Source organism: Notamacropus eugenii, chromosome 3 (assembly GCF_028372415.1).
Source record: "Notamacropus eugenii isolate mMacEug1 chromosome 3, mMacEug1.pri_v2, whole genome shotgun sequence".
Lineage (NCBI taxonomy): Eukaryota > Metazoa > Chordata > Mammalia > Diprotodontia > Macropodidae > Notamacropus > Notamacropus eugenii.
The window spans coordinates 247,441,936-247,459,937 of NC_092874.1; the positions used below are offsets into that span (position 1 = coordinate 247,441,936).

Sequence of the window (18,002 nt, forward strand, 5' to 3'; positions counted from 1 at the left end):
ATCCCTGGCTTCCTTTAGAAATAAAGCTGAAATACCACTTTCTGTAGGAAGTTTTTCCAACTTTCAGAGCTAGGATTTCCCCTTTCTGGTTATCTTCTGTCTCCTCTTTATGGGTCTTACATGTACCTGTTATTGATATGCTGGATCCCCCGTTAGAATATAAATTCCCTAAGACCGGGTCTGTTTTTACCTTTTTTTTGCATATTCAAGACTTTGCAAAGCTCCGAGGACATAGTAAGTGCTTAATAATTGCATGCTGAGTGACTAAGAAGTCCTAGACAAAGGTTCACTCCTCTGTAAGCTAGTCAAGGTGACTGGGGAATCTCCCCTGAGAAACACTTTTCACACAAATGTAGGGAGTTGTGATTATAATTTAAAGTCTACCAGGCTACTTCTGGCCTTTTTATGCCCAGTATTTTTCCCCTTGTGACCCTCTTTTCTCTTCTTACCACTCCTACCTCAACTTACCTTTCATTTTCCTATTCTCCTTTCTCATTTCTTTCTCTTCCAAGGTGGCAAAATGGAATTCTTCATTTCAAAGTTACCATAGTCTTATTAGGTTATTTTGGTACCCTTGTACTACCTCAAACACAGGACTTGGCAAACCTCCTCTAAGAAACTTTTCTAAAATAAATGGTGATTTCCATCCTGTGTAGACATGCAAACTCTTGTGTTGCCCTCACTTACCACCATCATTCTTTGGTTTATATACATATGCATGTATTATATAGCACATGTTATAAACGCATGTGCATAGGTATCATGTAGATATATATTTTATGCACATTTATGATCATATATACATTGTATAGATGTGTACTGCATATACATACAGTATGTTATATGTAATACATATATCTATTATTTGCATACAAACATTTGTATATACAGTATATACATTTGTATCATATTCATAATAAAACAATGAATAAATTAAATGTATTATTTGTATATTTATTTATATATATGTATATAACAACATAATATTTATATAAGTAAGCACTATATCAATACAGCATTCATATAAATAGCATATTCCATATAGTTTAATTAATTTATTCATTACTTGATTATGAATAAGCATATTTTTCACATGCTCTAGAGGCCATGTCTATAGGATTCACTTTTAAATTCTAGTACCCACCTGAAGAGATACTTAGTAAGTACTTTGGACCACAATGATGATGGATATAGGGTCTACATGGTAGGATGTCATAGAGGATATAATGTTGGGTTTGGAAGGTTGTGGACAAGAAGGCCTAAGCTTGACCAAGAGGGAGAGATCGTTATAAAATGGAATACTTCATGAAAATTTCATGGAGGAAGAAGCAATTGAGCTAGTTGAATGAGATAGTAAACTGATCCAATTTTGATGATAGGTGATGGGTTTTTTTTGTTAATCTACCACTACAAAGACATTTTTTCCATGTTGAAAAAGAGGTATGATTATAGAACTATGGACTGTATTTTCCGTTTGTATATAGTGTCTTGGTTTGGGTTGGCCAAGATTATTCATACAGGAAAAACCAAGTGAATGAAGAAAGCCTATTGAATATTGTGATATATAATTGCATAAATGATCTATAGAACTCATATGTCAGCATGCATCTTGGATAAGTGTTGCAAATAAATAAGTTGAGTCCAAGATTAAATAGAAGAAGAGAAGACTTGATTGTCTTGGGGAAAAAACAAAATTCTCTTAATGACCCCATATTCCTCCCTCAAAGAAAGACTTTTTTATGTTGAAATTCCATCTGTATTTTTGAAGCCATGAGTTAAGGAACATTAAAACTGAGTATCATCAGAGGGCAAAAGAAAGGCACATTATGGGTATGAGTAGACTATAACATATCACAGACAAGGAATTATGAGAACTGAATTAAATGATATCAAAGAAATGTGTGAGTAAAAAAAGGGAGATTTTGATCACTGTAATAGCAAGGACTCCTATATACACAGGAGGGCCTGCTGTACACATTCTTAGATCTGCTTTTCTAAAAGGAAAGCAACTTTTGAGGGGTCAACAATCTACTTTAATCAAGCACGTATATCAATCACTTAGTTCAGGGGGAAAAAGTCAGCACCTTGAACTTCAGGGAAAATGCAAACAAATTACAAACAGAAATTACAAACAGAAAGACCAACAGACAGGGCTTTCAGCTGTCTGACCATAAGCAATACATACATCACAGAACAACAGACAGATCCAATCGTCTGACCATTACATATACACAGGTACCAGAGAGAGAAGCACTGACATCTGGATTTTCAAATCCAGGGGGCTCCTTAGAAGCTACCCAGAGTCTCATCTGGCCAAACAAACACTTCCAATGAGTAAGCCCCAAAGTAAAACCTCACCTCAGAGCATGTATACACTTTTCAGAGCTGGGGGGTACCATCCTCTGACCCAGTGCCTCAATAGAAATTAGCAAAAGGTATTGAGGCCTACTAATGGGTGGGGAAGATTTTAAACTCTTCCCCCCACCCACCATTAACCTTACAGTCACATGGTAAGAGAAAGAGATAACTGATGGCAGTTTGCGTGCTTCACTGGAAAACTTTTGATATCAAGAAAAATCAAGGAAGTACCCAAACATGTTGCATGGCTTCCTTGGAATGAACTATTGAGATCACATGACAACAGCTGCACAGAATGGGCAGGGCTGAATGGTTTGTAATTTTTATTGCTTGAAGGAACACCCATATTGATGAGATTACTCATTCATTTGAGTAGTAAAAGTATTGTCCAAGTACTATCAAGGCCAAGAAGACATGTTTATGCTACTCTATAACCATAGAGGGGCTTACGACAACCCTCCTTAAAGTTAGTAACCTTAGGGTGAAGACAAAGTTCGAAGAAAAGAGGTATAAAATAAGAGCCATGGGGAGTAAGTAGGGTTTTTGCTCTGTGACACTGAAAGTTGAACTTCTTACCTAGTGAGGAGATGGGTCAGTAAATGGAAGTCACTAATGGGAACCCTTGAGATGGCTTCTTCTGAGGTATAACAGATCTAAGGGTAAAAGTAATTAAAAAACCATTTGGACTGTATAAAGAATAATTATATAACAACCCTCCTATTCTTCCTAGAGAGCCCACAGCATTGACTTGAATAGGAAATATCTTACCATAATAAAACTGATGGTCTCTTTTAATTAAATTAGGTTGACTCCAATGAACAACTCCAAAGAATAAACAGAATGAGAATTGTTGAATATGACTACAAACCAGAATTTGCATCAGTAATGGGAATAAACAGTATTCATCAAACAGGTACTCAGTCAAATTTCTTTCTCCCTCTACTCATTCTCCATTCTACTTTTTCCAGTCTTTTTGGTTTTGACTCCACTGTTCTTTGGATTTCTTTGCTATCATGATCCTGCTGTATCATTCTGTACTTTGAGAAATATACAAGGATCTGACATGGGAAGAATGAAGAATTTCATTCTGCTCAGTTCAAGTCACACATAGGACACATGGAGTTTTTGAATGGATGGCTCCTTGTAAATCCAGAGGAAGAAAAACTGTTTCAAAGTTGTCTTTTTTATTTTTACTTTCATGCTTTTACTGTGAGTAGGGGGGTGATAGCCAATAGAACTTTGAACTCTATGTTCTAAAGCAGTATGAGACTTAGGAGGGTCGATAGGAATAGGAGTGAGGGGACCCATGTAGAGGTGGGCCTATACTGTGGTGGTTCTACTTCTTTAGTCTAAAGAAGGGTAGCAGTGCTAGGGGTTAAAGTAGATTGTGAAATAATTCACCTTACTATAATGTTGGTGGTATTTCTCTGGTAGGGGACATGAACCAATCCAACCTTGATGATAGGTGGTGGATTTTTAAAAAATCTGTCATTGTGAAGACATTTTTATCAGATTATAAAATGTCTGTTAGTGACTCAATGATGGTTTGCTGGAAACCTGAAGAGGATAATTCTAGTACTGTGGATTGTATTTTCAGTTTATAGATAAAGTTGTGGGTTGGGTTATGCATACAGAAAAAGCCTAGTGAATGAAGAATGCTTATTGACCCAACTACAATACATATAGTTAGATAAATAACCTATGGAACTCATCTGTCAGGATTTGTCTTGGTTAAATGTTGCAAATGAACAATGTGTTAGGCCCAAAATTGAACAGAAAGAGAGAAGAGGTATGGAAAAAACTCTCTTAACAACCCCAAATTTCTCCCACAAACAATGGCTTTTTAATTTCAAAATTCTGCCATTGTTTTGTGAACTATGATGTAGCCCATCAAGCTAATCAGTGGGAAAGTGGATGGGGTCATGAGGAATCATGGTGGCAACCATGAGATTACAGTATTGAGATTACAGACGCAAATATATTTCAGTGTCTTTTTTCCATAAGGACAAGTAGTTTAGAATAGGAGAAATATAATTGCATAAAAAGAGTGGATTGAGCTCTCCTCTCTGTTCCTCTTTCCTCTCCCCTTGTTCTGGCCCTCCTCCCTCTCCCCAGGTAGAGCTGGCACTATATCCCAGGTCAAGCTGAAGTCCGGCCAGCCTCTTTTCCAACTCAAGTGTGCCCGTTTCTTCACTTAGACTTTTCAGTCAGAGAGAGAAAGTGAGTTGATGTTACCGTACCTTATATCTCTATAAAGGAATTTTCTGCCATTTCCTCACTTCTTTCCCACAGAAAGCTCTTTTCCATGATAATGCCCCTTGTTCATGGTAGAAATTTCCTTGATCCAATTTCACAATTACAGAAAGAAAAGCTCAATTATGCATATGTCAAAAATACTTATCTGCATTGCTTTTTGAAGGATATGAAAATAGGCTCAGTTTCTTCCCCCTTTTCTGCAAAAGACTGCTAATTCTGGAGTCCAAGGTCTTGAATTTGAATTTCACCTGGGATGCTTACTATCTTGTGTGATTTGGGATGAATCAATTAACCTCATAAGCCTCAGTTTCCTTATTTGTAAAAGGAAGGAGTTAGAGCATACAATTGTAAAGATTTAGAGTTAGACTAGATCTTGTAAGTCATAAAATCCAAACTGCTCTGGAAACTGTGGCCCAGAGAGGTTAAAAAATGTGCCAAAGGTCGTGGTTACTAAATGCCCAGTATCACAACTAATAAGTTCCTGATTGGGATTCCTGACTATGATCGTCTCTCCACTATATCATGATGCATCTCATACCCAGAATAATCTCTGAAGTTCCTTCCTCCTCTGCGTCTATGACCCCAGGATCTCACAATTCCTCAGCCTGGGAGTATGTTATGTCTCCAGGTTCCCCCAAATCAGAAGCAGCATCTAACACTGATTCCTGGTTCCATACCTGGTTGTTACTTTCTACCCAGAGATACCACTTGACCTCTAGGACTCAGCTTCCATATGTGAAAAAGGGGGGGTTGGTGCAGATGACCACCAAAGTGCCTTTCAACACTAAACCTTTGCACTGTTTCTATTAATATAGAGAGTGTCTTAAAAGTCTTAGTGTAGTTAAAGCTTTCATAATAAGCCTAAGCAGTTATGCTTAAACTGCACTAAGACTTTTGGGATACCCTGTATATTAAGCCTGGATGTGTTTTGTGGTTAAATGAATTTTGAGGATACCTTTGAGGCAATAGAGAGTCATTAAAGGTATAAGAATAGGGTAGTGAGAGGGTGAAAGGCATCTGAGAATCATAGATTTAGAGCTAGAAAGAATTTTCAGGGCTGTTGAGTCCCTTCCCCTCATTTTGTAGTTATATTATGGGTAGATTCATCTGGATAAGAAAATGGAGAAACTTTCCCATCCTCTTACAGCGTGATAAATCCACAGCCAAGAGCAGCCAGAGTGAAGGCATTAAAAATGCTCACACCTACCAGCCTTTCATGTGTGAATTTTCACAGGCTGAGAGGAATTCTGTTCCAGGAAATGGACTGGATGGAGTGCTAGACCTGGAGTCAGGAAAACCTGAGTTCAAATCCAGCCACAGAGACTTCCTAGCTCTTTGACTCTGGTCAAGCCATTTAATCTCTATTTGCCTCAGTTTCCTCATTTGTAAAATGAGAATAGCGACACCTACCTCCTAGGGTGGTTAAGAGGACCAAATAAGATACTAATTATAGTGTACTTAGCCCAGGGTCTAGTTTTTCAGCCATTTTAGTCATGTCTGACTCTTCTTGAACCAATTTGGGATTTTCTTGGCAGAGATACTGGAGTGGTTTGCCATTTCCTTCTCTAGCTTATTTTGCAGATGAGAAAACGGAGGCAAACAGAGTTAAGTGACTTGCCCAGGGTCCCACAACTAGTAAGTGTCAGAGACCAGATTTGAACTCGTGAAGATGAACCTTCCTGACTTTAGGACTTCATGAGTTCCAATTTGGTCTATATAAATGCTGGCTGTACCAATAATGACAATCGTCATTGTTACTATCCTTTTGCCTCAGCCTGTCCTAGGTTCTTACTGTGGGGAAGACAGGCTTATTTCACTTTATCTGGAGCAGGCAGAACGAGCCAAGGGAATCAGCTCTGTAAATGAGCTGATACATATGTTTCTATCCATTGAGAAATATGACAGTGCTTACTTGTTGGTGCCTGTCTCTCTCTCATTCTTTCACTCTGGGGAATGACATCAGTACTTAAAGGTTTTAGTTTGGATTGTCGTAGTAAATCTCAGAAGAGTTAGACTTTTCTTTCCATTTATTTTCAGAGAATATAATATCTGTATTGCTGTTTTCCATCCCACCTTGGGCTCTATACAGGGATGTTCCAGTAAATGTTTTAGCCACTGACTCTCTGAAGAAAAAAATGCACGTGATACATTTTAAAATTCAATCTGTATCATTACCATTTTCTCCATCACTTTCTCAAGACTAGACAATCCACAAACAATAAATCAAGCCCTCATTTGTAGCATTTACAGATTTCCAGGTGATAATACTCAGACAGAAAACTGAACAAACTGAATGTGGCACACCTCTGGCTCTGTATGTATTTCAGGGAATTCACTTCTCAGATCTTAGGTATAATTAAACTTGATGTCTTGTTTTGTTTTCTGCAAACAGGAATGATAGCCCAAGAGGTACAAGAGGTCTTACCCAGGGCAGTCAGAGAAGTTGGTGATATTACATGTGAAAATGGAGAGAAATTGGAGAACTTCCTCATGGTTGATAAGGTAATTATCAACAAATAAGTGTACTTTTATTTTTTGGAGGCAGTTAGAGTTGAGTGACTTGCCCAGGGTCACACTAGTAAATGTCTGAGGTCGGATTTGAACTCAGGTCCTCCAGACTCCAGGACCTATACTGTATCCACTGGGCCACTCAGCTGCCCCAATGAATATACTTTTATGAAAGCCAATGTATCATGGTGGAAAGAGCACTTGTATTGTAATTAGAAAACCTGGGCCACTGATCAAAACCTGAAGAAAATTCAAATAGGTTCACACCAACTCTTCTGCATGGATGTTGGCCAGTGCATTGCTAAAAAGAAGCAAAACCCAATAAATAAATAAATTTCCTAAGAAGCATCCTTTATGATCAATTATATAGTGATTTCATTCTCTTGACCTCACTTTCCTCATCTGTAAAATGAAACAGTTGGGCTTGATGTCTGAGGTCCCTCCCAGCTTTCTGTCTAGGGTCCTATTAACTGCTCTGGGATGGAAGGGGAAGGGAATAATCATTTATATAATATTTACTACATGCCAGGTACTAAGTACCTCATAAATATGATCTCATTTGATCCTTAACACAAACATACAAGATATGTTATTGTCATCATTTTACAGTTGAGGAAACTGAAGCAGACAGAAGTTAAATAATCTACCCAGAGTCACACAGTCAGTAAGTGTCTGAGGCTGGATTTGAACTCAGATCTTCCTGATTCTAGGCTCAAGGGTCTGTCGTGCCTCCTAGTTGCTATATTCATTCAGGGTTGGAGAGGCGACTCAAAATCACGCTATAATGAAGATCCATTGAAGGACATTTAGCCTAGCTAAAATAAGACTTGGGGCATGGAGGTGGGCATAATTTAGTCTTGAAATATTTGAGGGGTGGGCATGTGCAAAAGGAATTAAGCTTACTCTGATGGGCCCACAGAGTAGAACAAGGGACTGAGTGAGTTACAAAGAGGCAGATTTCAGTTCAGTCTAAAAGTAATCGAATGAGAAAGAGCTCCCTAGCAACTTTAGGTATAAGAAATTGAGCAGATTTCTTCCCATGACCTTCAGCTTCTATGGATTAGACTAGAGGTCTAATGAAGGTCCTGTTGGATGCTGTTTTTATGACTAGATGACCTGAAAAGTCCATTCTGTAATTCTAAGTGTGAACCTAGGGAAGGTCACTGGTCAGAATTCCTGCTCCAACTGAATTTGAATGTCATTTGAACACGAAGCCACAGCCAGGCTAAATTAAATTAATACTGGAAATACATGAAGAAATGGAAGAGGTTTTGGTAGTTTTAGCAACTTAAACTTGTAGGAGTGAAATTCATTGGGTATTATGTCATCAAGGTCAAACTTCTACAAAATTAGGAGCAGCTGGAGGTAGCATTGCTTTTACTCTAACTCTAAAACTCTGGTTTTTTTTCACCCTGACTCTTTAACCACATTCAAATTTCCCTCCGATTTACTTTAGGGAGTTTAGAGTCAAAAGTCTCACATTTTAATTTTCTCATGGAAACCCCAGGAGATTTTTGGTGAATGTGGACCTCATTCTGTCCAGAAAGAAAAATGTCAGAAAAGAGTTCCTTATGCTTTACTTATATAACAAGCATCTCTGTGTGTGTGTGTGTGTGTGTGTGTGTGTGTGTGTGTGTGTGTGTGTGTGTGTGTATAAACAATATAGGTAATGAGTAATTACAATTGTGAAAATACTGTTTGAGTTCTTATTTAGTATCTTATTTACCAAGAAACCAGAAATGAACCATAAATCAAATAGCAAAGCATTTAATTAGGACATAGTATCAAAGTAAATTACATAGGCATATGAAGTAGGGGAATCTTTAGCTACCCCTCATACAAGAGGCACAATCTCCCAAGGATTTGCATTCCAGTGGAATAGGGCACAGTCCACGGACAACTTACAGTCTCCCTCCCCCTCCAAAAAATTAAATCATACTTGGTATACTTCCTACCATTATAGGATGTTCATATGTTTTATGATAAACAAAAACCCTGGTAGCCATTAATCTCATTATTTATGTTATTAATGCTGGAGGGGATAGGGATTTGGAAAGAAGCCTGACCTCTCTAAAGAGATGACAGACATTATCTTTCAGCACAAGCTGAGGAGCATTGGAGGGGTGGACACATATCCTATCTTGATTTATCATACGTAAGTAAGTTTTGCTATAAAAATCATATTCCCTAGGCAAACACAGGCTTCCGATAAGCAGAAGGATGTATAAAGGGAAAAACATTTATTAAGCAACTGCTATATGCTAAAGCACTTAAAAATATTTTGTTTGATCCTCACAACACCACCTTGAGATAAGTGCAATTATTATTTACTTTTTACAGTTGGGCAAATGGAGGCAGACAGAGTTGGAGTGACTTGCCCAGAGACATATAGCTAGTAAGTATCAGAGGCTGAATTTGAACTCAGATCTTCTTGATTTTAAGCCAGTGCTTTATAAAGTACACCACTTACCTGCCTTTGAGGCAAGTGAGAGCCTGGGGAAAGATAAGCTTATCAAAAGGGGCATCCTTAGACTGGCAAAATCATGTTAGGGAATCCAGAGGACACCTAAGTTCTGGTCCCTCTCCCTCCATTATATGTCCTCATACAGATTCACAGAATTTGAAAGCTGGAATGGACCTCAGTGGCCGTCTAAGTCAACCTATATGTGAAAGAAATTCCTCTATAACAAGCCTGACAGGTAGACTTTCATCCTTGATATAGAGGTGTCCAAGATGGGAGAACTTGCCACCTGTCAAGGTAGCCCATTTCACTTTTGGACTGTTCTAACATTTAGGAAGTTTTCCTTGATATTAAGCATAAATTTGTCTTTTTATAACTTGGACCCACAGCTTTTGATTTTGGCCTCTGGGATCAAACAGAAAAAGTCTAATCCATCTTCCACATAGCAGACTTTCAAATACTTGAAGATAGTTACCTTGTCTCCCTTGAGTCTTCTTCTCCAAGATAAGCGTGCCTAGTTCAATCAATCAGTCAACATTTGTTAAGTGCTTACTATGTACCAGGCTCTGTGATAAGCACTAGGAATATAAAAAGGGGCAAAAGATATCCCCTGCCCTCAAAGAACTTCCAACCTAATACCTGTCTTCCTCAACTTATACTCATTTGATGTGGACTCAAGCCCTTTGCCATGTTGACTGATCTTCTTGTGCTATTCACTGGCTTATCAATATCCTTCTTAGACCATGCCTAGAATTGAACATGATACTTAAGGTGAGGTCTGGTCAGAACAGAGTACACTTGGACTCTCACCTCTCTCATATTCCTAGAAACTTTGCCCCTCTTAATGTAATATGGTTGTATTAGCCTTTTTATGTTGCTGTACCACACTGCCAACTCATATGGAGCTTGTAGTCTGTTAAAAAACTCAGGATGTTTTACAGAGCAGCTTTTCTCTAGTCATGGCTTCTCCATCTTGCATTTGTGAAATTGATTTTTTTATGCTCAAGTTCAAGACTTCACCTTTATTCCTGTTGACATTCATTTTATTAGATTACACTCAATGCTTAGTTTAGCTTAGTGTCTGGCATATAGTAGGTGCTTAATACATGTTTACTGATTGAATACTCTACCCTGTCAAAATCCCTTTGACTCCTGACTGTCATCCTGTATGTTAGCTGTCTCTCTCAGCTCTGTGTCATTGCAAATTTCATGAATGTTCCATACATACCTTTATTCAAGCCATTGATAAAAATGTCAAATTATACGAACTACAGCTAAACCAAAAGTTATAAATGAAAATACATCCCTAAGTCTTCAGACTTTTCTGTGTCCTGGTCAAGCCAAAGTGACATTCCATTTTGTTATAAAAATAAAGCTTTGGGTTGACAATTCACATACTCCTGTTATATTCCACTTTGCTATGGTGATAAATACAGGAAGTAACTACTTCCTTTTCCTTTATATTTGCCACTTTTTTTGTCTGTGGAAATCCCACTGCCTCAATTTCCACCTTGGCTTCAACTGCAGGCAAGTATGTATTTGATGCAGGGCTTACACTGGAATGTCTTTCATTAATGATGAGGTCTGCCTAAAGAATGGGAGAGAGCAGATTGAGGACTGATAGGATAGAATACCTAGCCTTCTTGCCTTTTTTAAAAAATGGATTTTCTGGGAAACGATAATGAAAAGTACAAGTCTGTATTGAAGCATTTTCTTTTCTCCCCCCAAAGTCAGACCATTTCATGAACTGCTGGTTTTGTATTATCTGCAGATTGCTTTTTCAATTTCATTTTTATCTACAATTTATAGATTGTGAATCAGACCATGCCAAGTTAGAGGAGATAGCTATCAAGTTGGATGCCAGGTGGCTTTGTTTTCTTTTCTCTCTTATACAGAGCGATGACCTTATAAGATAACATGAAGTTATTGAAAGTTACCTCCTTCTTGGCATATATAAGTTATACCTTATGCCTCTGTGCGGTTCCCTGAAGAGTTCTGACAGCCCCGTCTCCAGGAGGAAGGGGGCAAACCAGAACTTGAAAGAGTTGCCCTCTGTCCAGAGAAAAGGAATGGAATTAGGATGGGATAAGGGAGGGAATGGCAAACTGCTCCAGCATCTTTGCCAGGAAAACCCCATGGACAGTACTGAAATGATGATAGAGATGCTATTGGAAGATGAACCTCTAGGGTAGAAGGTCCTAGACTGTTGTGGTCCATGAGGTCAGGAAGAGTTGGACATAACTGAATGACTGAACACCAATAATAACAAAAAGGGAAGAAAAGTCAAAGTTCCCAAGTAAAAAGCACTGATGAATCTTTCTGCACCAGTCTTTTGACAGTCCAGGTGGCAAAGGAAAGACTTGTGTGATGTAGAAGCACCTTTCTTGGGTAGTAATGGAGGAATGAGTGGTTAGTGTTAGTAGAATACCTCTGCCAGGTAGGCTTGGTATGGGCTGCTCTGAGATTTGCTGTATTACAAATTCCTTGAGGTAAAGGTGCCATCTTATTTGTGGATGTCGCTTTAGCACCTAGGACAGTGATGTGCAAATTACAGACCTTTGAGACCTTGTTTGTTTGAATATATGATCAAAAGAGGAGGTCGAGAGAGCCTTTCAATTATTCAATCAATAAACATTTATTAAGAGTCTACTATATGCCAGGCACTGTGATAAGTGCAAGGGATGCAAAAAGAAGCAAAAGGCAAGCCCTGCCTTGAAAGAGTTTATAATCTAATAGGGCAATGTGAAGATGAAGACTAACCCCTGAAAATTTAATCCATAACAGTCTTTTTTTTTTGTTACATTATGTGTGACAAAATTAATCATGTTCTGCTTTTCGATGCTGTTTTCTATGCTATGACCTTTCATAGGAATATAGATTTAGAATTGGAAGGTCTTCATTTCACAAAAGAAGAAACTGAGGCACAGAGAGGTTAGTGACTTGTGGGAGGTCACACAATTAGGGTCTAGGGTAGGATTTGCCCTCAGGTCTTCCTGATTCCAAGTTCAGTGCTCCTTCCCTTATGCCACATCAGAAATGATTTCTATTCTTTACATGCTGGCAAAGACTACCTTACATTTTATAGACAAAGAAATTGACTCAGAAATGTGATTTACTTAAGGTCATAAAGCCAAACCCAATTTCATCTGAGAACAGATGATAGTTTTTTATTTCTAGCTCAGCGCTCATTTTACAAAACCAACACCATCTTCAAGGATTGGGGATTTCATTGGGGTGGGTACTCCTCCCTCCAATGCAAATTGCCACCCTTTGTTATTGAGTAGATTTTCTTTATGACTTGCTGTGTCCAAAAACATTTCATCATTTACTGTATCATAACAATCAGAGCAATAGCTCCAAATTAGTGTTTTAAGGCTTGCAAAGCGCTTCGTATAGCTTATTTAATTTGATGTTCCCAACAGCCTCATGAGGTCCTGAGCTACTAACATACTCATTTCCAAATTTAAAAAAAAGGAGTTTGAGTGAGGTTAAGTGACCTGCCTAGAGTCACACAGCTGAATCGAACTTGAGTTCTTAAGTCCAAATGCAGTATCTTATCCATTACACTCCCATGCTAGCCACATGTAAAATCATCTAGCAAGAAGCCTAGGTTACATCTTCCATGAGACACTGTTCACTGTCAAACTATTCATCTCATTGTGGTAGCAATGATCAAAATTTGAATCAAGGATGAAAAATAATTAAGGGCATACTATTGGCCAGACACTGTGCTGAGCACTGGTGATACAAATGACAAGAGGGTCTTTGACTTCAAGGGAGCTTACTTGCTATGGAGGTGGGAGTATGAACTGAAGAGGGGGGAGGGCAGGACACAGAGCAAGTCCCTGGAGGCACAGTTTGAAAATGTCAGGGAGATGGTGTGGCGGTCTGCTTTGGGGCAAGATAAGGCAAAAGCTCACTTATCAAAGCCTAAAATACTTCCAGGGCCAGAGTTCAAGGTTCTAGTAGGATGAGGGAGGAAAATACTTCAAGAACCCAGGATCACTTATTTTCTCTTTCCCCCTTCCCATAATCCCTCTCCCCCCTTCTCTCCCTTCCCCCCAAATAAATACATATAAATCATTTATACAAGTCATGGACTTCCCTTAAGTTAAGGATCAAATGAGATAATATTTGTAAAGCATAGTGCTTGGCACACAGTAGGTGCTTAATAAATGTTTGTCATCCCTTTCCCATGACCCCATCCCCTTTAAGTGTATCATGAGTCCTTGTAATGTCTAAATGATAGTAAGCCTGGTTTTGGTTTAAACTCTATCTGGGTGCATACTGTTATTGCTAGTTTTGGGTATTTCAAGCGGTAATAACACTTGGTGGCTGATATAGAGTCTTCCCTTCTTCATATTTTTGTCCCAAACTTCTACCTGTGAGTAGGGAGATAAAGAGAAACAAAACCAGGTTGATTTCTTTTGTGTTTAGTTAATAGCTTTGGTGTGAAAAGTTTGGTGAGAGATAGGACATTTGTTATTCATTTATATTCGAATTTGTCCATTTTTAGCCTTTAAAACATGTTTCTTAACTCTTCTATAAGAAAACAAAAAACCAAAACCACCCCCCAAAATGGCAATTTAGGCATGCTGTCCTCTGAGGGCAGTGTGATCTCCGTCTATGATTAGAAGTGATAGACAGATGTTTTATATGAGATTCCAACTGGAACTGTCTACCCATGCATACATACAAGGGCAGCTAGGGGCACAGTGGAGAGCACCAGGTCTGGAGTCAAGAAGACTCATCTTCCTGAGTTCAAATATGACCTCAGACACTAGCAGTGTGATCCTGGGCAAGACACTTAATGCTGTTTGCCTCAGTTTCCCTGTCTGTAAAGCAAGCTGGAGAAAAAAATGGCAAACCCTTCCACTATCTTTGCCAAGAAAACCCCAAATGGGGTATAAAAAGTCAGACATGATTGAATATGATTGACCACAGATCTCATACATAATCTTTAAAACTTTGAATTTTCTGTACTGTATTTATAAATATATAACTGCCAAAATGACTAAACTTAAAAATTTTGTACATTTTAGTTCTAAAGATATCTATCTACCTATCTACCTACCTACCTATCTATCTATCTGTCTGTCTGTCTGTCTGTCTGTCTATCATCTATCCATCTGTCCATCTATCTATCAACTTTCAAAGACATAGACATTCACATTCCAATTCAGTACTGTTCTCACCAATCCTCAAATTTTCCTTTATCTGCCCAACCTGAATCCTAGCCAATTGTAAACAACATCTATCTATATTGATAATACAGTTTTTGTTTTAGTATAATCAAATGCCTCTGATTGAATATAATGTGATTAAAGAAGATCTTCCCCACCCATTAAGGGACCAGGGAAGATTTGTAGGAAGTCTTGTACCTTTTGTTAATGAGGCACTTTCTGGCTCTAAAAAGTATATAAAGATTCTGAGGTGCAGTTGTACTTTGGGGCTTAGTTTTTGGAAGAAGATTGGTGTGCCTGATGAGACTCTGGGAAGCTGCTAAGCAGCCCCCAGCTTTGAAAACCCAGATACTGGTGCTTCTCTCTGGTAACTATATATATATATATATATATATACACACACTATATACATATATATATATATATGTAATGCTCAGACAGTTGAATGTCTGTTGTTTTATGATGTTTTATGTTTTCTGTGTTTCTTATGTCAGACAGTTGGAAGCCACATCTGTTGATCTGTATTTCTCTGTGTTTTCTCTGAAGTTCAGGGCACTGACTTTTCCCCTGAGCTAAGTGAAAGATAGATGTGCTTGATTAAAGTGGTTGTTGACCCCTCAAAAGTTGCCTTTTCTTTTAGAAAAGCAGATCTAAGAACCTGTGATAGCAGGTCCCCCCTGCGTATGTTAGGGTGCTTGCTTTTACACTGTCCTACAGTGCTACTCATGGTAGGTGCTAGATAAATGATTGGGGAACAAATGAATGGATTAATGAAAGAATTTGTCTTTAGTATGTAACAGATTTGAACCCATAATGTAGAAGGTGCAACATATGATATGAAGCTATTATATTGGAATATTGGAGATAGGGATTTGAACTGAAATTCTATATTGTGTTATGAAGTTCTTTCATGAAATGCAAAACCTCCTTATATAGAATGGGCTGTCTCAGGAGGACTTCCTGTCCCTGGAAGTCTTTAAGCAGAGGTCATTGTTGATGGGATTCATGCTTTAGATGGAGGTTGGGTTAAACTACCTCCAAGGTCATTCCTAACTCTCCCTTTTTTGGACTGTATATACCTCTCTGACTTTGGATTTGTCAGTGATGATTTCTTGGTCCCTGATGATTTTTAAGGAATCATAGGGTGTCCCCAAATTCTTAGTTCAGTTTTAAACTGCTTTTGAGGATCCTAAAAGTCTTAGGGTAGGTTTAAATTTTGATAGCACTTAAAATTGCATTAAGTTTGGGACTCCCTATACTATATCAGAGTATATTTTAGAAGAACTGATCAATCTTGGCACCATTAACAATGAATCATACCTGCAATTACTGACCATTCTTCCCTCATGGCAAATGTAGATCCTCATCACCATTCTTTGGAGTATAAGAATGTACTTCCTCCTGGAAGGGTCCAGTTCCCTCAGTCAATCAACAAACATTTATTAAATGTCTACTAGGGGCCAGGCACTGTAGTAAATGCTGAGGTTGCAAGTACAAAGAGTAAAACAAACCCTACTTTGCAAGGGGCTTACATCACAGAGAGGGAGACAATAAGTGGAAGTATCAGTAGATACAAGATAAACACAGTCCATCCCAAAACTCTCCGTGCAATTGTAATAGCTTAAATGGCACTGGGATACCTTGTATTAACTGAATAATACAAATAAATACAGAAGGAGCCTTAAATTTATTGTTGTTATTCAGTGATTCATTATTCATGACCCCATTTGCGGTTTTCTTGGCAGATATACTAGGTTTGACATTTCCTTCTCCAGCTCATTTTACAGATGAGGAAACTGAGGCAAATAGTTTGTTTGTAACTTGCCCAGGGTCCCACAGCTAGTAAGTATCTGAGACTGGATTTGAACTCAGGAAGATGAATCCATCTGTCCATTGTGCCCCCTAGCTGCTCATATAACCTTGATAGGTTTACAATATTTTTTGTAAAGGATTTCTTAGCTTCATATATTCATAAACCATGCCCTGAAGGGCTTTGGAACTCCTCTTTGGGCTCTGGCTATTGGCCCCAGACCTTTCCATGCTTGTTCATCTCTGTCTCGTGCTGACTGCAGTTGGGTACACCTCCCCTTCCCTTGTTTCTGCTTGGAGATTTATAAACAAATCAATACTACCATTGTATCTAGAAAGAGCATTTCTATTCACCGGCCCAGGAGGAGTACCACTCCTCATACCTCTGACTTCTTCCCAGACCAAAACATCCTTCCCTGACCCTGTATATACACACATGTGCGTGTGTTTGTCCATATATGTGTATAGCTATATGGATATTTATGTCTGTTTGTCTCTCCTATGCACTTAGTGCCTTGCACTGCACTAATAAATGCCTATAATGTTTTTCCATTCATTCATTCAATTAGGATGGTCAATGTTCCTTTATTTTAAGATTCTCTCCAACTAGAGAGGGTTATACTTTTTAACAACAACAATAACAATTTATAGTGATAATTCATTATCTTATTATTATCTTATTATTAAATCTTATTATTAAACAATTTATATAAAATATTTATTATTTATTATTATTATTAACATGTCAAATGTTACGTTTATCTGATTGCTCTCCTGTAGTTCAGGAAATATCTATGGATGTCTCTCTGCTTGGGATGATGGCAGAAAACAGCTCTTGAGTTATGTTTGTAGATAGATTATAATGTCCAGGGGCAGAAGTCCAGCTATTGCAAGATTCTTAATAGTCATCCATACATCCATAAAGGACTTGGTGGATATTGCTTGATGATTTTCCTTGGCATCCTCAAAATCAATGCCATAGTGATCAATCAGGAAGGGCAATAAAAACCTCTTCTTTATTTCCTCTTTGAGAGGGACACTTTAGTTTATTTACCAGCTGAGTTATTTTTTACCTTGGATCTACCCAGAGCATAGGCAAACCAGTGTTGAAGAAAGTGCGGCAGACAGCAGGCTCATCTCACTGCTGAAATACAGACAAGTAATCAGCCTCTCCCCTGGTTCAGCCCCTCATCAACTCTTACCTGGATCATTACAATAGCCCCCTGATTGGTTTCCTTGCATCTATTCTCTCCTATTTTCAATCCATCCTCCGAACAGATGTCCGACTGATTTTCCCAAAACTCAGGTGTGACAATGTCACCCCTCTGCTCAGAAATCATCAAGAGTCTTCTAGGATAATGCAGAAAAATTCCTCAGAAAGCCCTCTGTAACTGCCCCATTTACCTTTTCATTCTCATTTCATGTTA

At 38.3% G+C, this 18,002-nt stretch overlaps 1 protein-coding gene across 1 annotated transcript in view; it reads left to right on the forward strand.

Moving 5' to 3' along the window:
- The window catches only part of MYRFL (myelin regulatory factor like), a 119,340-nt gene that overhangs the window by 40,673 nt on the left and 60,665 nt on the right, over positions 1-18,002 (forward strand). The window contains exons 10-11 of the mRNA XM_072655366.1: positions 3,163-3,271; positions 7,007-7,116. Coding sequence (XP_072511467.1) covers positions 3,163-3,271; positions 7,007-7,116 — 219 coding nt within the window. The remainder of the gene's footprint in view (positions 1-3,162; positions 3,272-7,006; positions 7,117-18,002) is intronic.